The 20959-nt window shown below is 52.4% G+C and overlaps 1 protein-coding gene across 4 annotated transcripts; it reads right to left on the reverse strand.

Annotated features, from left to right (window-relative positions):
• Positions 1-30: 30 nt before the first annotated feature.
• TMEM231 (transmembrane protein 231) lies at positions 31-15684 on the reverse strand. Of its 4 annotated transcripts, XM_008257629.4 has the most exons (8): positions 15439-15680; positions 15176-15345; positions 5080-5208; positions 4652-4795; positions 3188-3269; positions 2045-2150; positions 1496-1696; positions 31-328 (listed from the first exon to the last, which is right to left on the reverse strand). In XM_008257629.4, exons 1-7 carry the CDS (start codon positions 15575-15577, stop codon positions 1516-1518), a joined length of 951 nt encoding a protein of 316 aa, XP_008255851.1. In that variant the 5' UTR covers positions 15578-15680; the 3' UTR covers positions 31-328; positions 1496-1515. The 4 variants fall into 4 exon arrangements, with proteins under 4 accessions (XP_008255851.1, XP_008255852.1, XP_051703261.1 ...); XM_008257630.4 differs by lacking the exon at positions 2045-2150 and having other exon boundaries at positions 1496-1581; positions 15439-15684; XM_051847301.2 differs by having other exon boundaries at positions 31-1696; positions 15439-15679.
• Positions 15685-20959: the final 5275 nt, after the last annotated feature.

The following is a 20959-nucleotide window of genomic DNA, read 5'->3' on the forward strand; positions in this document are numbered from 1 at the left end:
CCTTTCCCCCCTAAAAGGCCACATGCAACCTTCCATTTGAAACATTTTAATTAGAAAGTTATAAAACATCAAGTCTTTTGTACACATTTTGCATTAGAATAACTTAAACACAAAGCAATGTATATACACATTTTTAGCCATCTCTCCACATCTTGTTACATTTTTGTAATTTAAACTGGAAAACATTTTCATTTGAATCTCAGGGGAAAAATTGTAGGCACATAAATAGCCCTAAATATTACAAGCAAAGAAAGAAGAACCAGTGATGGGGGCGTTTTTTCTGCTTGAATACTTCAAAAGAGCTTTGTTTCCAAATCTCTTGATTAACCTGAAAAAAAATAAGACGCTTTGGAAATAGGACCTGAAGCTCCAAGGTAAACCGAGGCACGTGGCATTTGTGGGTGGGCATGAATCGTGGATCACAGGGAGGCGTGTCCTTCCAGCGCCAATGACCGGCTCAGGACCGAGAAGCAGAGCCGCTGTCCTCTGGGGAGCTGAGCAGTCTCTGCTTGCACTACAGGCCCATGAGAGCCAGGAATCGCCTCTCCTGCTTTTCCCTCAGCCCTGCAGGTACCCTGGCTGCACTGGACTGCGGGGGTTGGTACCCTCCTCACTCCCTCACTGCTCCTGTGTCCTCCCCCAAGCTGCCCACTGGGATGGGCACCCTACTCTCTTGTCAAGGAACTGTGCTTCCCGCTAGCCCTCCAAATAAACCCTGCTGTTGCCAGGCAGCGGGAGCCAAGACCAACAAGAACTCCTCTGTCACCCAGGTCCTTTGCAGGAAGGGGGGGCTGTCAGGGAGGAGGAGTGGCAAGTGTCCAGGCCCTTGGGTGAGGGCCAGGGAGAAAGAACCTGTTGTTACCATCCCAACCTCCCCCTCGCCTGCAGACGGGTCTGTGAATGGAACTCAGCCTGCCGCTGCGGGGCACAGACAGAGGGCAAAAGGCAGGGCCAAGAGCCAGGGGATAAAGGCTGCTCAGCTGAGCCCACGACAGACGGCTGTCTGTTAGACTGAGGGCAGGTGGATGGTCCTGGTGTCCTGGGGTCAGCCCCTCTCCGCCCCCTGGGCCTGACCCCTCCTTTCTCCAGCTAGAGGCCTCTGTTCTGGCAATCAAAGCTCTGAATGGGAACTGTAGATGCCCAGGAGTGGAAAGTGCTAGTGATTTGCATTTGTCATGAGAGCTCCGAAAAGAGTGAAAAACAGTGGTTTACAATGGAGGGAAGAAATGCTTAGTGTTTCTGAGTGCAAGAGAGGAAAAGTCTTTGCTGGACTACAGATGGGACTCTTTCCAAGTTGTCTGAACTGACTGCAGTTTCCCCCTGAAATGTAAGCGTAAGGCAGAAGAAGAAAAGAAACAGAGAATGCTAGCCTCAGGGAAGCCTCTGAGCTCTGTACACACCAGGTCCCTGACCATTCTGGAAGGAGCTGTTCTTTGTCCCTGGGGGGAACCACACACAAGCCCGCGTGTGTTCAGGGTCCTCTGCCGAGACGTGCCTGGCTATCGCGAGGCGGGCTTAGGACAGGTGCTCCTTGCGCGGATCTGCCCAGGGTGTTGCTGTCACGGGGATTGTGGTCACCACCTGATTTTGAAACACAAATACTTTGATTCTCTCAAACACCCAGAGGAAGACAAGCAGGATGCTGACATACTGGATCCAGGCAAACTTGATCATCTCCCAGAAGCCGGGCTGGTAGGTGGGGAGGGTTAAGGAGTAGCAAAGGACAAGCCGGGAGGAGGAGCTACACCAAGGTTTGGGTCTGGCAGGAAATAGCAAGAATGTTTCAAATGCCCTTAAGAGAAAAGGGATCATAAATGCTCATTAAATCATCAATATGGATACTGACCTCAAAGAGTCTCAGCAAGAAATATCAACAGGAAATGAGTTTGTTTTCCTGTACCAAAGGCAGGCAGGCAGTCACTTGTGCGGGGCTGTGGCCATTTCCAGCCCAGGGCTTCCCACATGTGAGCCCAGGCGGGGACAGCGAAGGGGCTTTCCTTCCCTCTGCAGCCTGAGCCCTACAGGCCTCCAACAGAAAGGATATGAAATGACTTCCACAGGGTATCGGATGACAGCGTTAATCACGAAGGGAGCCTCCGCAGCCCTGCCCACCAGCCAGATGGGGTGGGGGTCACTCAGGACAGTGGTGACTGCAACAGAATCACTGATCTTTAATCCAGGACGGACCCCCTTGCCAAAAGGTGACAAGGGCTATAAACATCCCCCTGTACGTACCTGAAGGGATGACCCTGCACTTCTATAACGCGAATGAAAAATTCTAAAAGAAAGAGGACTTGTGTGGGCAGACACTCCCTTGTTATCTGCAAAAATACCTCTGTTAAAACCATGTCAAAAGCGCAGAAACCAGTCTGCATTCTTGTGCGGCTGCGGCATGGCTACCCGAGGGATGTCATGCTGCCACTCGGAACAGTGCAGCAGTGTGGGGGAAATACTGATATTTCATTGTTAAATAAATTAAGAGAAAAAAAAAGCTAATGTGGATCCCAAAGCTAAATGTGGATCCCTTCCACACTGTAACAGTTAAATACTCAAATATATATTTTGTAAAAACCCATATATGGATCAAAAGTGAATGGGATAATGTAGTGTGTATGGAATAATGTAGTGTGTTTTGGTTCTGTCTTAATGCGTCCTGTGTTGTTGGAATGCTGCTGACTCTGTACGACCTAAACATAGGGAGAAACCCTGGAACCGAACTCCTTTCACGTGCACATGACTGAGCGTGGTACCCACGACGTCTGGTTGCCAAGCAGCAGGTTAGAGTCCTCTGGAGACAACCTCAGGCCCGTGAGCAGCACTCTGGGGCTCTGCGGGCAGTGCCAGGGCCCCACCTGCCAGTCAGGACCGCAGGGGGCTGCTGGCACGCGCTGAGCTGCCAACACGCTCGGTTTCTTCTGAAAACAAGACCGCAATCGCCCCTCATCTCCCACAGGTGTGGTATGAGCAACACCTTAATTAACCTTTTTTTTTTTTTTTAAGGAAATCACCAAGCCAGTGATGGCATAAGCATAGCAATTAATCATTAACGGACCAGAGGGGTGGGGGGCGGGGTCTGAAGACACAAAAGGACCACTGTGGTCGCAGGGTTCCAAGCCTGTTCTCCCGCGACCCCCACCAGGCTGGAAGGCGCTGGAGCGGGGCTGAGGGCGGGCTCCCCCACACTCACCGTTCCTTTCCTGGTAGGCAGCGGCAATGCGGGTGAGGTCGTAGTCTCGGGCGAAAGGGCTGGTGCTGTTGATCACAGACACCTGGGGCACAGTGGGAGGCCGTGGGTGAGTCCTCTCCCTCTCCCCGCTCCCCACCTGCCCACCCAGCCGGGTCCCAGACACCACCGTCTCGCTCTCAATGGCCTATTCCAGTAGCAACAGCTTTTTCTTCAAAGATAAGTCAAGTCTGCTTACTCTCAGTTCTTCCTGTTGTGGGTCAGTATCCATCATTTAGGGGTTTAAAAGCTATGTGTAAAATTCCCCTTTCTGGTGGACTTTCATGCTCACGGCTAACATGCCCCTGTCAGGGAGGCCTGAGTTAGATGCCTGGCTCCAGCTTCTGACTTTAGCTCCCCGACAATGCAGACCCTGGGAGGCAGCAGTGACGCTTCGAGTACTCGGGTCCCTGCCACCCACGTGGGAGACCTGGACTGAGTTCCCAGCTCTCAGCTCTGACCCTGTGGCCATCGTGGGCATTTGGAGAGCTGTCAGCCTCTCAAGTACATTTTTTAAAGAAGAAAAGTAACATGTCGCTGGTTATTACAGACATAAACAAAGGCTGTTCCGGGCAAACTGGGTTTCTGGTCACCCTAGCTATAATCAGTGTGAATAAGGGGGCAAGACTGAAAAGCAGCAACTTAACCCGGACTTTGTATCTGAAGATCTATATACCAAATTATACCAAATAAAATTAGGAGTTGGAAAATCATTTCCTGCTTCAAAGGATTATATGCTTACTATTTGCTCTGTATCCACTTCCATCTCCACATTAAAAAGATAAAAGACAGCATTCAGAGAAGAGCAAAGAAAAAGGTAAAGCAGCTAGAAATGTGGTCCATTTAAAAAAGTTAAAGGAGTTTTTTTCCTCATTGGAATGGTACTGGTATTTCCAACTTTCATTTCTTTTTTTTTTTTTTTTTTTTTTTTTTACAGGCAGAGTGGACAGTGAGATAGAGAGAAAGGTCTTCCTTTTACCATTGGTTCACCCTCCAATGGCCGCCACGGCCAGCGCGCTGCAGCCGGCGCACCGCACTTATCCGAAGGCAGGAGCCAGGTGCTTCTCCTGGTCTCCCATGCGGGTGCAGGGCCCAAGGACTTGGGCCATCCTCCACTGCACTCCCGGGCCACAGCAGAGAGCTGGACTGGAAGAGGGGCAACCGGGACAGAATCCGGCGCCCCGACCGGGACTAGAACCCGGTGTGCCGGCGCCGCAAGGCGGAGGATTAGCCTAGTGAGCCGCGGCGCCGGCCCAACTTTCATTTCTAAGAACTGTATACACAGTAACATACATGAGGTTTGGCAGAAAATGCCTATTCCGGAGAAACTACACAGATTTCAAAGACTTTTTTGCACCACAATAAACTTCTCTTTGCATTCCACCCCCCACGGCCTTCCTGAAGAGCCTGCGCGGGAGCCCGCCTTACGTTGTACCGGACGTCAAGGCCGCCGGCGGGGAGCGGCTGCCTCTGCTGCAGCCTCAGGTCTCCGTTCACGTACAGCTGGGACCCGGGGACGGCGAACGAGGACTGCAGGAACGCCATGCTCTGCATCGCGAACGTCGCCATCCTCTGAAAGCGCGAGAAGCAGCGAGCAGGTCCGAGCGGCTCTGGGTTCCCAGAGTCACCCGTCCACGGCGACTCCCATACCCTCGGCCGGGCAGGAAGCACTCTGCCCCAGCCCCCGACTCCCTCACAGCCCTGTAAACTAGTGACCCCAAGGGAAGAGTTCTTAGCTGCCTCGGTCAAACCACCACCTTCATCCGGGAAAGAGCCTTCTGCTGTGCTAATCCTACAGGGCGCTGGTCCGTTGCAGGACGGGAGGGAGAGGTGGGCCTCCCTAAGCACCGACTCACGTGCAGCTGGTAGGAGAACGTCAGGATGAGCTGCACGCCGAGAACGTGCTCCGTGGGCTGCAGGGGAAGCTCCAGGCTGAAATGCAGCACGTCCATTTTCCCATCTTGGTTGCGGTCTTCTTCTCTAGTCTGGGAAAGCCACAGGGGGCCGCCCACTAAGTCTGGGAAGCAGCCACTTCACTGCTGCACAAACACAATGGCACAGGGTCCCGCTGAACCCAGGCGCCAGCTCCCTCCCCGCGACCAAGAAAGAAAAACAAACAGTCCCGGGGGAAGACACAGTGGACGTGGTCCTGAACTCCACTTGGGCTCTGCAGATGCTCGGGGCTGAACTGGATGGGCGCTTGCAGGGGCCAGAACAGCCGCCGGCAGCCGCACAGCCTGCGTCTCCTCTGATCGGCTCATTTTGTCTCGTTTGGTTTCGTTACTTGAGTTTTCCTTTTTCATAAATATGCCTGAGTTAGTATCGAAAGTTTAAGTAGCACCTCAAAACTGCTACTTCTCCAGAAGCCAATTTTCTAAAGCAGGAAAAAACAAAAACAAACAAACAAAAAAAACCACCAACCACCACCCCAATCCTAACTGGGATGTGTTCTCCAAGCCAATGGCAGATCACCAGGCCTCCCGCCATTCATGTTAGACTTTCTTTTTTTTTTTTTTTTTTAAGATTTATTTATTTATTTATTTGAAAGTCAGAGTTACACAGAGAGAAGGAGAGGCAGACAGAGAGGTCTTCCATTTTCCATTTGCTGGTTCACTCCCAATTGCCCACAACGGCTGGAGATGCGCCAATCAGGAGCCAGGAGCCAGGCACTTCCTCTGGGTCTCCCCCATGAGTGCAGGGGCCCAAGGACTTAGGATATCTTCTATTGCTATCCCAGGCTATAGCAGAGAGCTGGATTGGAAGTGGAGCAGCCAAGACTCAAACTGGTGCCCATATGGGATGCCAGCGTTTCAGGCCAGGGCTTTAACCTGCTGTGCCACAGTGCCAGCCCCTCATGGTAGAATTTCAAGCTGGGTGCATCCTCCAGTGCCAATCAACAAAATGAAAATAGAAGCTACATTCAATCAGCAGGACATTAATACCACAGATTCTCTACATCTCAGACATGCAGGTGAGAAAAACAGACGTCGGTGTGGGGGCTTCAGTTTGGAGCTCACAGTTCACATGGACGCAGGGGATGGAAACTGTTCTTCAGCCACTCTTCTGGCCTTGCCCGATGGAGATCCCGATACGCCGGGTACCGAGATGTGATCATGGCCAGCATCATTCGTCGGCACAGCTTGGAGCTGGTGGCCACGGTGTTCCTTTGCCCCTGCAGGTTCCCAGAGGATTCTCCCAGGCCACCCGGCACTCCCACCTGAGGCCTGTGTCCCGTCTCACGCTGCTTTCCAGCACTGCCATTCCGAGAGGAAGAGATTCTTGTTCTTCAGGCTAATAAGGCCATTGGAGATGAGGATGTCGTCACTAGTTTCCAGAACTTGTCAGTCATCCCCTTCCTGCTGGCCAATACGGTGCTCGTCCTGGGCCCTGTGACAGAGAGACCACTCCTCCTTCCTCTTTTGGGTACTACTCACTCGTGCTGTTCCGTCAGCTTCACAGGTGCACGGGTGATTGACAGCAGGATGGACAAGAGGCCGCCTTGTCTTGCCGCGACTTTTCTTTAGCTGGTATTGGGAAGATTCAGCAGGCAATGTGGGGTTAACTCTCCATAATGGACCCATGCCCCTGGAGCTATCAGTTGGACTGGAAGACAGGAGATCAAGTTTCTCAACTCCCAGGAGAGGCGAGTTGGCAGGAGAAAAAATGCCAGAAGAATCCAGATTCTGGCCGGCGCCGCGGCTCACTAGGCTAATCCTCCGCCTTGCGGTACCGGCACACTGGGTTCTAGTCCCGATCAGGGCGCTGGATTCTATCCAGGTTGCCCCTCTTCCAGGCCAGCTCTCTGCTGTGGCCCGGGAGTGCAGTGGAGGATGGCCCAAGTGCTTGGGCCCTGCACCCCATGGGAGACCAGGAGAAGTACCTGGCTCCTGGCTTCAGATCAGCGCGCTGCACCGGCCGCGGTGGCCATTGGAGGGTGAACCAATGGCAGAAGGAAGACCTTTCTCTCTGTCTCTGTCTCTCTCACTGTCTACTCTGCCTGTCAAAAAAAAAAAAAAAAAAAGAATCCAGATTCCAAGATAGTGTGGTGAGAAAGGAACTTGCTTCATTTGACCTTTACAATATGTATCACGCCTAAGGGAGGGGGAGCAGGCATTATCCCCGCTGTGCAGAGGAGACAATCAAGGCTCAGGGAAGCTGCAGGATGTATCAAGAGGTACACTTAGTAATACTAAAGGTGGGGTTTGAGATCAGGTCTTTGACATCACATCTAGCCCTCCTTCCCTGGATTAACATGTCTAGACTTAAAAAAAAAAGAGACAGAGTGTATTGGGATCTCCGATTGGAGATCTCCCATTTCATCCCAGATGGGGTGAAATCAACTATTTAATTCCAACTCAAAGGGAGCTTAACATACATGCCACAGCCATGAAGGCAGGCACTCAGAGAGCTACAGATTCTGCGTCAGAATCTAAAATCCAATGGGTGCGTTTTGCTAAGAGGAGTCACAAACCACACCAGCGTTTTTATTTGGGGAGGGACATGTACGATTTGGAACAGTTTTTAGGCCCACTGCGCCATGCCCCAGCAGAGCTGTAGGTACGAGCGTGCCTCGTGCTGCTCACAGGCTGAGGCTGAGAGACTGGGATCTGGGTGTGCTGACTCCTGAATCAGTGCTCCCTCTCTGACAGCTCACAAGAACTCTGGTTTCAGAGACTGCTGCTGGCTAAAGGAGCACAAGCATTTACATACGCGGGATGAAACCAGTGCTAATGTTCCAGAAAGAAAAACGCACATCAGTCTACCTGTGTCAATCAGCAAGCAGAAATGAACACAGTTCCTCTAACAGGGAGTCAGGGACAGGAGTTTGGTGTACTGTTAAGACAGCTCTTGTGGGGAGGGTGCTGTGGTACACGGGGCTGGGCTGACATTCTGGATGCCAGCATAATGCAGGGCCAGTTGGAGTTCTGGCAACTCCACTTCTGATCCAGCTTCCTGCTAGTAAATCCTATTGTCGCTCAAGTACTTGGGCCCCTGCCATCCACGTAGGAGACCCGGATGGAGTTCCGGGCTTGTGGCTTTGGCCTGGAACAGCCCTGGCTGTTGCGGGCATGTGGGAAGCAAACAGAGAAGATACCTCTACCTCACTGTCTTTCTGCCTTTCAAATAAGATGTACAAATAAAAAAAAAAATTAAAAATACACAGGGAGGGGCCAGTGCTGTGGTACAGTGGGTTAACGCCCTGGCCTGAAGTGCCGGCATGCCACATGGGCACCGGTTTGAGATCTGCTGCTCTACTTCTGATCCAGCTCTCTGCTATGGCCTGGAAAAGCAGTAGAAGACAGACCAAGCCCTTGGGCCCCTGCACCCATGTGGAGACCTGGAGGAAGCTCCTGGCTCCTGGTTTCGGATCGGCTCAGCTCCGGCCGTTGCCACCAACTGTGGAGTGAACCGGCAGATGGAAGACCTCTCTCTCTCTCGGCCGGCACCGTGGCTCAAAAGGCTAATCTTCTGCCTGTGGCACCGGCATCCCGGGTTCTAGTCCCGGTCGGGGCGCCAGATTCTGTCCCAGTTGCCCCTCTTCCAGGCCAGCTCTCTGCTGTGGCCCGGGAGTGCAGTGGAGGATGGTCCAAGTGCTTGGGCCCTGCACCCCATGGGAGACCAGGAAAAGCACCTGGCTCCTGGCTTCAGATCAGCGCGGTGCACCGGCCGCAGCAGCCATTGGAGGGTGAACCAACGGCAAAAGGAGGACCTTCTTCTCTGTCTCTCTCTCACTGTCCACTCTGCCTGTCAAAAAAAAAACTCTCTCTCTGCCTCTCCTCTCTCTGTGTAACTCTGAATTTCAAATAAATCTTTAAAAAATATATACAGGGAAAAATAGAAACATAAATATTAGAGGACTAAAGAGGCCAAAAGGGAATATGGGTTATATACAGAAATGACAACCCCAGGGAGCAAGAGAAGAAAGGCAAGAGCCTGGAGTTATCAGATCCCAGAGGCTTGACGCAGCAGCCTCGGGGAGCTGGGACTTGGACCTCAAGAAGGGAGTGCTGCCAGCTGGTGCCGGTGCCTTCAGAGCCAGGGGGAGAACGCGGGGAGGGGACCTGTAAGGTGGCAGGAGAGAGTAGTGTCTTAGTCCTGCCTCTGTTTGCTCGCTGTCCCTGTCTGCGTCACCCCAGCAACTGTTCACCCTGGCTGTGGTTTTCCCACTCCTAGCACAAGGCTCATTGTGCCTCCTACTGGCGGAGCGGGAAAGGGCCACTTGGCTGCAGGAGATGCCGCGAACTGCACAATGCGATTGGCGAGTGGGCGTGTGCCATGCCTGCATCCCATGCCGGGAGTTCCAGGTTCCTGGCTTTGGTCTGGTCCAGCTCTGGCTGTTTCAGATACTGGGGGCGTGAATCAGCGATAGAAGATTTCTCTGTCTCTGTGTCTTTCAAATAAAACAAAAATAAATAATTTTTTTTTAAAAAAAGCTCAGATGTTTCTAGTCAAATCAGTCTTGACTTGTTACATCTTGACCCATCCAGGATTTTGCAGTATCTGATGGTTTGTTGGAATTTTGTGTGGTATCTATTCATTCTTGGTTTACGAAAAGCTAGTTTCCTAATTTACTCCAATGTCCACTTCACAATATATGATGATACTTCCAAATGTCCGTGGAAAAATGGAATTAAGGGGCCGGGGCAGTGGGTTAATCAGCCTCCTGTGACATCGGCATCCCATATGAGCACTAGTTTGAGTCCTGGCTGTTCCACTTCAGATCCAGCTCCCTGCTAATGTGCCTGGGAACACAGTGGAGACGGCCCAAGCACTTGGGTCCCTGCACCCATGTGGGAGACCAGGAAGAAACTCTTGACTCCTGGCTTCAGAGTGGCCCAACGCAGGCTGTTGCAGCCATCCAAGGAGTGAACCAGCAGTTGGAAGATCTCTCTTCTCCTCTCTCTGTAACTCTGCCTTTCAAATAAATACAACCAACAAATAATCAAAAAGAAAAATGCAGTTAAGAGATAAATCTATTGGGGCACAAAAAAACTGCACAAGCCCCGCATGGTTGTTTTCGCCATGTGCACTCTCTGAATTTTTTAGACTCCGCCCTCATACTTGTTACCCCTTGGTGTTTTTGGTCCCCTTTTAGACTGGAGATTCTCCTGGTATCAGTCTTTGAGTCTCCAGCAAAGCAGGGACACTGCTTCGTGGTTCCTAGAGTCATCAAATCCTTGCTACCTGGTTTTCAAGGAATCTGACACCTCAATTACAAAATGCACCATTCTTCTTCTTCTTCTTTTTTTAAAGAGTTAGTGAGAGAGAGAGAGAGAGAGAGACAGAGAGAAAGGTCTTCATTCTGTTGGTTCACCCCCCAAATGGCTGGCACGGCCGGAGCTTCGCCGATCCAAAGCCAGGAGCCAGGTGCTTCTGGTCTCCCATGCGGGTGCAGGGCCCAAGCACTTGGGCCATCCTCCACTGCCTTCCCGGGCCACAGCAGAGAGCTGGACTGGAAGAGGAGCACCTGGGACCGGAACCCGGCACCCATATGGGATGCTGGCACCACAGGCGGAGGATTAACCAAGTGAGCCACGGCGCCGGCCCCAAAATGAGCCATTATTCTGTCTGCCAGTAAGAAAGGAAGAACACTTCCAATTAAACTATGACCCCGCACTTTCCAATCACTTCGAGTAGTTTACACCTGATGAGATGGATGCTGGATTTACACATATTTATACCACATACCACAGTCACCATGACTCAGTCGATGACCTCCATACTTTTCCACACATTCTGTCCTGTCACTGAATATGCTGATGACATGACATTTCACATTTATTTACTTTCATTTTATTTGAAAGGCAGAGAGACAGAGAGGTAGTGACAGAGATCTCTGGCCTGCTTGTCCACTCCTTAAATGCCTGCAACAGCCAGGGCTGGACCAGGCCAAAACCGGGAGCCCGGGACTCACTCCAGGTCTCCCATGTGGGTGGCAGGACCCAACCGCGTGAGCCCTCAGTGCTGCCTCCCAGGGGGCACGTTAGGCGCACGCTGGTGCTGGAAGCGGAGCCAGGACTCGAATCCAGGCAGTAGGATATGGGATGCAGGCCTCTTAACCCCAGGGCACCACGCGTCCACCGGGTGATCCCACTTAAAAAGCAATTCACAGAGTGAACTACAACACATTGTTCTGGGCAGTGCAGCAGGCTCCCCGGTCATTTGGACCCGGTGCATTGTAAAACGCTGCTTGGGAGAGGCTGAGACACCCTTCACTGCTGCCCTGGGGCTTTCTTTCCAGCAGCTCCTGCATCTCCTGCAAGCTGTGAAGCCGCCCGCCCGGTGGCTGTGTGCAGCGGGAGGCAACGAGGACTCTGCAGAGCCTGCGTCCTGGCCAGCAGCAGGCGTCAGACACCGCGGGCAGGAAGACGCCATGGTTTCGGAGGCACAGACACGCGGCAACCCCTCTTACCCCCAGCATCCTCTCTGAGCCCGCAGCACTTAACTTCTCTGGGCCCCCACACGGACCCGTCAGACCCATTAAGGGGAAAGGTCACCTGCTTTGTTCTTCTCACCCTCAACACGGCAACAAACAACAGCTGGACTTTGAAGGCACCAAAGGCAAGGTGTGGGGTGAGTGCTGCAGCTTTCCTTTTATTTGAAAGGCAGAGAGACAGAGAGGTAGTGACAGAGATCTCTGACCGGCTTGTCCACTCCTTAAGTGCCTGCTTGGGACACCCACTTCCCCAACTGCAGAGCCAGCGACTTGGAGCCCTGGCTGCTCCAGGACCCAGCTCCCTGCTAACGCATCCTGGGAGGCAGCAGGTGGTGGCTCACATGTTTGGAACCCTGAGACACGGAACTCTGGCTCCTGGCTTCTGTCTGGTGCAGCCCTGGCTGCTGCAGGCACCTGGAGAGTGAATCGGTGGGTGAAAAACTCTCCCCTCGCTCCCCAGGTCATTTTGCCTTTCAAACAGATGAAAATAAACACTTTAAAAGGTATCTTATAGGCCAGTGCCGCGGCTCACTAGGCTAATCCTCTGCCTTGCGGCGCTGGCACACCGGGTTCTAGTCCCGGTCCGGGGGCCAGATTCTGTCCCGGTTGCCCCTCTTCCAGGCCAGCTCTCTGCTGTGGCCCGGGAGTGTAGTGGAGGATGGCCCAAGTGCTTGGGCCCTGCACCCCATGGGAGACCATGAGAAGCACCTGGCTCCTGCCATTGGATCAGTGCGGTGCGCCGGCCGAAGCACGCCAGCCGTGGCGGCCATTGGAGGGTGAACCAACGGCGAAAAAAAAAAAGAAGACCTTTCTCTCTGTCTCTCTCTCTCACTATCCACTCTGCCTGTCAAAAAAAAAAAAAAAAAAAAAAAAAAAAAAAAAGGTATCTTATAAAATAATATTAATCAAAGAGAAGGGGGGGACTTTAGAGATGCTGTCCAAGGTGAGCTGACCAAAGCAGAACCCAGGCTGTTTGTGACTTCCGAGGCATTTTCCCAAATTAGCAGTCACCAAGATGCCTCCCCGCACTTGGTTCAACCTTGACTGAGGACCGCTGTTTCTGTAGCTTCCTAGACAGTTTCGCAGACAGCTTGAAGCCAGTCGGGCTTTATGTTCAGAGTCAGAAAATAAAAGTATTTTGCTGTAACAAAGGTTGAGAGTCTAGGGGCCAGTGCTGCGGCATAGCAGGTAAAGCTACCGTCTGCAGGGTCGGCATCCCAGGTGCTGGTTCGAGTCCCAGTTGCTCCACTTCCAATCCAGCTCTCTGCGGTGGCCTGGGAAAGCAGTAGAAGATGGCCCAAGTCCTTGGGCCCCTGCACCTGTGTGGCAGACCTGGCAGAAGCTCCTGGCTCCTGGCTTTGGACTGGTGCAGCTCTCACTGTCGTGCCCAATTGAGGAAGGAACCAGCGATGGAAGACCTCTCTCTCTCTCTGCCTTTCCTTTTCTCTCTGTGTAACTCTGACTTTCAAATAAATAAATAAATCTAAAAAAAAAAAAAAAAAAAAGAATTAAGAACCAGGGCTAGCATTGTGGCGCACTGGCTGTAGGGGGTAGGGGAAGAAAATATTCCATTCGAGGCCGGCGCCGCGGCTCACTAGGCTAATCCTCCGCCTAGCGGCGCCGGCACACCGGGTTCTAGTCCCGGTCGGGGCGCCGGATTCTGTCCCGGTTGCCCCTCTTCCAGGCCAGCCCTCTGCTGTGGCCAGGGAGTGCAGTGGAGGATGGCCCAGGTGCTTGGGCCCTGCACCCCATGGGAGACCAGGAGAAGCACCTGGCTCCTGGCTCCTGCCATCGGATCAGCGCGGTGTGCCGGCCGCAGCGCGCCGGCCGCGGCGGCCATTGGAGGGTGAACCAACGGCAAAGGAAGACCTTTCTCTCTGTCTCTCTCTCTCACTGTCCACTCTGCCTGTCAAAAAAAAAAAAAAAAAAAAAAATTCCATTCGGTGGTACACTCCCCAAATGGCACGATGGCCAGGGCTCGGACATGCTGAAGCCAGGAACCAGAAGCTTATTCCAGGTCTCCCACATGGATACAGGGCCGCAAGCACCGGGCCATCCTCCACTGCTTTCCCAGGCACATTAGCAGGGAGCTGGATCGGAAGTGGGGCAGCCAGGATTCGAACCAGTGACCATATGGAATGCCAGGGCTTTAACCCGCTGTACCACAGTGCCAGCCCCAAAATTACCCAGTATGAAAGTGATCTCATGGTATGGGTACCATAAACATTAAGAGTTAGTTTTGGCTTCTCATTAAAATTGGAACTGCACGCCAGATGCAAGGGGGGACCAGGGCGGTGCACTGAAGGGAGTGGTTGGTTTCTGGTTGCAGAGCTAAGAGGCCAACAGCAGCTGTGTTGCACGAACCCGTAAAAACAATGAATGAATGAAACTTAATGGTTTATCCTTGTCTTCACAATTATCTCAAGCCTGCATGGTATTTCTTAGACTCAAATGACCAGAAGCACATGATAGAGAGGAATATAAACATGTGGAGAAAAAACCTGGGGCTAGTGCTGTGGCACAGTGGGTTTGACCTCTGCCTGCAGCGCCAGCATCCCCTATGGGCACCGGTTCAAGTCTTGGCGGCTCCACTTCCAATCCTGCTTCCTGCCACTGTTCCTGGGAAAGCAGCAGAAGACGGCCCAAGTACCTGGGCCCCTGACACCGACGTGGGAAACTGGGTACTTTCCTAATTAAAATAAGTCAATAGGGGCTGGCACTGTGGCGCAGCGGGTTAACGCCCTGGCCTGAAGCACCGGTATCCCTTATGGGTGCAGGTTTGAGACTCGGCTGCTCCACTTCCGATCCAGCTCTCTGCTGTGGCCTGGGAAAGCAGTAGAAGATGGTCCAAGTGCTTGGGCCCCTGCACCCACTTGGGAGACCTGGAAGAACCTCCTGGCTCCTGGCTTTGGATCGGTGCAGCTCTGGCCGTTGCGGCCAACTGGGGAGTGAACCATCAGGAAGACCTCTCTCTCTCTCGCTTTGCCTCTCCTTTCTCTGTGCAACTCTCATTTTCAAATACATAATAAATCTTAAAAAAAAAAAAAAGCCAATAAATTTCAGAAGTAACCAGAGAAAAACTATCTGTAACAAACTTTCTAGTTATTCATACGACCTATCATCTTTTTGCTGGGAACATTTTTTACACGAGTTTGTCTTGTAGGCCACTCACCTCAAGGACGTGGAAGAAGGAAAACTAGAAGTTTCGGCCCTCTTAAAGAAAAAGTCTCAATTTTACCCCGGACAGATGCACGCTGGAGCAGCCTCTGAGATCACGTGGGGCAGGCTCCCTCCGCCGGGGCCCTGCCGGGGAACAGGTGCGGGGCGCCCGGTCTCCGAGGGTCAGTCCTGCCCGGAGACGCCCGCCCCCGACCCCCAGCTTCCGCCGCGCCGCGTGAACGCGGCGACACCGCGGGACCCCGAGCGCGCACCGTGCCCGGCCCGGGTCAGCACGCAGCGCTGCCCGGGTACCTGGGCGTCTGGGGGAAGCGGAATTCCAGGCGGGAGCCACGCACCGAGACGAGCGGGACGCGCAGGCGATCCCCCTGCAGCCGGTTGAAGGCGGGGAAGGTGCTCCAGGCCAGGAAGCCGTCGCGCTCCGGTCCCAGCAGGGCCACGAGCAGTACCTGGTGTTGGAAGCGCACGGTCGGCTGCTCCTCGTAGCTGCTCCGCTTCAGCCAAAACCCTGAGAGAAGAAGGGCGTGAGAGGGAGAGGGGGACAGGTCAGGCAGGCCGTCCCGAGCGGAGGCGGTGGCGCGCACCGGCCTAGCAAGCTCACCGTGGCTCCGGAAGGCCACCAGCAGCGGCGGGATGTAGGTGAGCGCGGCGGCCAGGAGCAGGAACAGCGCTGCCTTGGAGCAGAGCCCCGCGCGGTAGCCGCGCTCGGCCGGGTGGGAGTAGAGCTGGTACAGCGCCATGGACGGCGCACGCCGAGACCCCTACGCAAACCGAGAAGGGACGACCAAGTTTGGCTGTTCCCGGCTGCCATCGTCGTGGTCTCCACGGCAACCGGCGGCGCCGGGAGGAGGACCAATAGTAGCGGCGCGGGCCTCTAGAAGGGGCGGAGCTACCTGGAGAGGGGCGTGGTCAGCCAGTGGACGGGCCACCGAGAGGGGGGCGTTGCGTGTTTTGCTTCGGGACGGCTGAGGACGGCTGAGTGGTCCACGCTGATGCCCGCAGGTCGCACACGCGTGGCCTCGCTCCTCGACCTGGTCCTGGACGAAGGCCAAGGCCGGGTTGCTCCGCCTCTGTGTTCTGTGGCTCCGGAAGCAGGACAGCGCACAGGACCCAAACCCTCGGCTCTGGGGCGGGCAGGGTCATTACTACGTACATTGTTACCTGTATTGGGTGCAGGTTCGGCTGCCGGTTTCAGAGGGAGCTACTAAACAAGATACATTTCTTTTTAAAAATATTTATTTGAAAGAGTGACAGAGGGAGGCAGAGATCTTTCAACTGCTGGTTCGCTCCCCCAAATGGCCCGAGGAGCCAGGAACTCCCTCTGGGTTTCCCACTTAAGGGCAGGGGCCTGAATATCTGGGCCATCATCATCTGCCTCCCAGGATGCCCGAGCAGGAAGCTGGAGTGGAAGCCGACCAGCTGGGACTTGGCACTCCCCTCTGGGACGTGTTGTGCAGTGGGTTAAGCCTTTTTTTTTTTTTTTTAAGGTTTAATAATTTATTTGAAAGAGTTACAGGGAGAAGGGGAGAGAGATCGTCCATCCGCTGGTTCACTCCCCAAATGGCCGCAGCAGCCAGGACTGGGCCAGGCCAAAAACAGGAGCCAGGAGCTTCAACTGGGTCTCCCACTGGGGTGCAGGGGCCCAAGCACTTGGCCCCTCCTCTGCTGCTCTCCCAGGTGGAAAGTGGATTGGAAGTGGAGCAGCCAGGACTCAGTTGGCACCCACAAGGGATGCTGGCCCTGCAGATGGTGGCTTAACCCGCTGCACCACAGTGCTGCCCCAGTGGGTTAAGTCGTACTTCCCAAAGATAACATTGGTTTATTGCTAATTGATTGCCCACCGCCTTCTCTGCCAAGCCAGTATTTTGAACAGGGTGGAAGGATTTTTAAAACCTATGATCCAAAAGAAAGGAAAAGAAAAAAAAAAGTAAGCAAACAACAAAAAAAAAGAAAAATAAATAATAAAACCAATGGTCCACAGCCAAGTTCTCCATCCAAAGGCCCTGAAGACTCCAGTTGCAGGATCAGGAGTCAGTGTGGGGGCCGGTGCTGTGGTGTAGTGGGTAAAGCCACCGCCTGCAGGGCCAGCACCCCATATGGGTGCCAGTTCGATTTCTGACTGTCTGCTTCGGTTCCAGCTCTCTGCTATGGCCTGGGAAGGCACTGGAGGATGGCCCAGGTCCTTGGGCCCCTGCACCCACATAGGAGACCCGGAGGAGGCTCCTGGCTTCACACTGAGGCAGCTCTGGCCGTTGTAGCCATCTGGGGAGTGGACCTGTGGATGGAGGACCTCTCTCTCTTTCTGCTTCTACCTTTCTGTAACTCTGCCTTTCAAATAAATAAAATAAATCTTAAAAAAAATCAGTGTGAAGGTTTGTGCTTAGCAGCAGTAGTTGATGCACTATTTTGAAAGCAGCCTAGAAGTGGCTTTCCCAGAAAGAGAACAGCTTAGAGGCTGCCAGCAGAGGCCAACAGAAAGGGATCGAGCCCTGCCCAGTGAGGACAACCATTCCAGGGTCCTCACTGCAGTCCAAGCTGATAATTAATGTCATGAGTCATAATAATGATAGACCAACCCTCTCCTCACCATTGCTTGAAAGCTTTAGTGGGAAAGGGGTGCTCATATAGTTCTTTTTTTTTTTTTTAAGGTTTTTTTATTTATTTATCTGACAGAGTTACAGACCATGAGAGAGAGAGACGGAGAGAAAGGTCTTCCCTCTGTTGGTTCACTCCCCAAATGGCCGCTATGGCCGGCGCTGTGCCAATCTGAAGGCAGGAGCCAGGTGCTTCTCCTGGTCTCCCATGCGGGCGCAGGGCCCAAGCACTTGGGCCATCCTCCACTGCCCTCCTGGGCCACAGCAGAGAGCTGGACTGGAAGAGGGGCACCCGGGACCAGAATCTGGCGCCCATATGGGATGCCGGCGCCGCAGGCAGAGAATTAACCAAGTGAGCCACGGCGCCGGCCCCTGCTCATATAGTTCTTAGATGCAGCACCTCTTAGATCTGTGGCATGGTTCTTCCATATCTGTGCGTTAAGTGGACAACTTGCAGCTACTTAAATAACCACTCAACGAAGGTCTTGTGGAACAGATGGGCCTACAGACTTCTGAGGGTAAGAAGGACGCCTGTGCTTCCAGGGTTTCTTCCGACAGGAGGAACACACACCGCGGTAAGTCACTGCTGAGACAGGAGGAGAGCACACTGTATGAAATGCTTGAGTCTCCCACGAGATGTCACAAACCTCGCAAAAGTAAATATAGCAGTGGACAATAATGCAGCATCCTGGCTTCCATGATTTAAAGCAGCTAGTGTTTGTGACTTTATTTCAATTCTTTGAGACAGAATATTACATTTTAAAATGCCATTTGTGTGTTTCATGCCATTTTCACACAGTTAAGGCTGAGAACTGACTTTGCAGTTTCCATCTCCATACTGTTCTTCATGTTTCATACAGTTTACCTCCAAGAACAGTCATTCTCTTCAAGCTGCATGTCTTGATCACGTTCCTCTCCTTTACAGGAGCTTCTACTCCGGGTCTCCGGAGTCAGCTTTGGAGTCCTCAGCACTGGCTTCCAGGCGTTCCAACACTTCTTTCACCTTGGCACCCATCTCTCTGCAGCTCCTCTTCCACTGGTGGCCTTTGTTTGTGTCTGGAAAGAAAAATGTACCCGTTCCTCTGCATCCTCAGATCCACAGTCCCTGCGAAGTCCTTCTCCCTACGCCTCACCTGGCTTTGTGTTGGCCCCATCCCTCGCCCTGGCCGTACCTCGGGTATCCGTGCGTGCGCATCTCTCCAGCATTTTAACAACTCATCCTGCACGTCCTATAGGTTGTTAACGTGGAATTGCACGGATTCATTATCCTTCTCCTCCTGACCCCTCCTCAACTAACCACCCCCTCAAGGACAGATCCAGTGTCCTTGGAGCATTCTGTGGGCTCATTACAATGAGCCGAGAAGGTGATGGATGCCTCTCATCAAGGCAGCTCAGAGAAGCCATTTCAAAAAATGAACAGGGGCCGGCGCCGCGGCTCAGTAGGCTAATCCTCTGCCTTGCGGCGCCGGCACACCGGGTTCTAGTCCCAGTTGGTCGGGGCGCCGGATTCTGTCCTGGTTGCCCCTCTTCCAGGCCAGCTCTCTGCTGTGGACCGGGAGTGCAGTGGAGGATGGGCCAAGTACTTGGGCCCTGCACCCGCATGGGAGACCAGGAGAAGCACCTGGCTCCTGGCTTTGGATCAGTGCGGTGCGCCAGCCGCGGCGGCCATTGGAGGGTGAACCAACGGCAAAGAAAGACCTTTCTCTCTGTCTCTCTCACTGTCCACTCTGCCTGTCAAAAAATAAAAATAAATAAATAAATAAATAAACAAACAAACAGGAAAAACACAGCAGGAAAGTAGTAAGCATGGAAGACAGAAAGACAATGCAGGTCATCACTGGGACCATCGGGGACATGCCTATGAGCTGATGAGCAGCGACCTTGCCCCTAAAAGGGTACTAGGCACCTCCACAGGGGACGTGATAAACACATCTCTGGGACTGTGGCACAAATCCAACTAGGTAAAGGCAAACAGAGGTCTTGAGTCCAACTTCTAACTCCTCCACTGATTTACTGACTTCAGTGTTCAGTTTTTTATCTGCAAAATAGCTACTTTCATTCATGTAGCTAATTTCATCCAGTTCAGTAGCTTTAGATACTTCTTTCCTAGGGCCATTCACCCATTCTTCAGCTTCACTTGGATGTGTCTCTTGGGTTTCTCATATTTAATACATCTAAAACCAAACTTTTGGGGCTGGCATTGTGACATAGTGGGAAAAGCCACCGCCTGTGATGCTGGCATCCGTAGGGGTTTGGTTTGATTCCTGACTGCTCCAGTTCTGATCCAGGTCCCTGCTAATGGCCTGGGAAAAGAAGCCAAAGATGGCCCAAATTTTTGGGCCCCTGCCACCTATGTGGGAGACTGGAAGAAGCTCCTGGCTCCTGGCTTCTGATCAGCGCAGCTCTGGTGGTTGCAGCCATCTGGAAGACCTCTCTCTGTCTCTCTCTGTCTCTGTCTCTCTGTCTCTCTCTCTCTGCCTCTGTAACTCTGCCTTTCAAATAAATAAATTAATCTTTAAAAAAAAAAAAGAAATAAAACCAAACTCTTGATTCTAATCCTGCATGCTAGCTCCACCCTATTTCAGTAAATGGCCATTCCATCCTTGAAAAAACCTTGACTTTAACTTATCCCTCACATCTCACAACCAATCTGTCAGAAAATTTGTCAGCTCTACCTTCAACATATATCCAGAGCACAAGTGCTTCCCAGCATGTCCCCAGATACCATCTTGGTTTAATCCAACATGATCTTTCACCTGGATTTTCACAATAGCCTCTTAACTATTTCCCTGCTTCCACCTTTACGCCCCCATAGTCCACTGTTAACACAGAAGCTAGCCTGGTCATTGAAAAAGGAAGATTGTATTATGCCTGTACTTAAAATCCTCCACTGCTCATCTAAATGTATATAAAATCCAAAGTTCTTTGCAAGAAATTCAAAGTTCAACAGTTTTGTTCTAGATGACTTTGATCCCATCTCCTAATACAATCCTCATTGTTTACTTACTTTCAGTGGCAGGGTTTTTAGGGGCACACATAGCCCTCCATTGCTTTCCCAGGTACATTAGCAGGGAGATGGATTAGAAGTGCAGCAGCTGGGACTCGAACCGGCAACCATATGGGATGCCGGCACAGCAGGCCAGGGCTTTAACTCCTGTGTCACAGAGCCTGCCTTGCGGCAGGGTTTTTAGTCAGCACTCTATCCCACCATCACCGTCTAGTCATCTACTTCATTTTGTTCTTCTAACCAGCACTTATTAGCATATCACATATTTATTTTTGGCCTTGTCTCATGGGAATGCAGCCTCCATGGGAGCAGTGGTGTTGTCTGTTCACCGCTCTGTCCCTTGCGCCTGGGGCAGTGAGTGTGCTTGTGTACCACAACACCAGTTTCTTTCTTTCTTTCTTTCTTTCTTTTCTTTTCTTTTCTTTTCTTTTCTTTTTTTTCTTTTTTTTTTTTTGACAGGCAGAGTGGATAGAGAGAGAGAGACAGAGAGAAAGGTCTTCCTTTGCCGTTGGTTCACCCTC

This window comes from Oryctolagus cuniculus, chromosome 18 (genome assembly GCF_964237555.1).
Source record: "Oryctolagus cuniculus chromosome 18, mOryCun1.1, whole genome shotgun sequence".
Taxonomy (NCBI): Eukaryota; Metazoa; Chordata; class Mammalia; order Lagomorpha; family Leporidae; genus Oryctolagus; species Oryctolagus cuniculus.

What these genes read in the sequence shown, in the direction of transcription:
- TMEM231 (XM_008257629.4), bottom strand. Translation starts at nt 15,577, where the DNA reads ATGGCGCTGTACCAGCTCTACTCCCACCCGGCCGAGCGCGGCTACCGC. An exon ending in GCCTTGACGTCCGGTACAAC is followed by an intron (nt 3,270 to 4,651) that starts GTAAGGCGGGCT and finishes ACTGTGCCCCAG; the next exon opens with GTGTCTGTGATCAACAGCAC. An exon ending in TACCCTGTGGAAGTCATTTC is followed by an intron (nt 1,697 to 2,044) that starts ATATCCTTTCTG and finishes AACCCTCCCCAC; the next exon opens with CTACCAGCCCGGCTTCTGGG.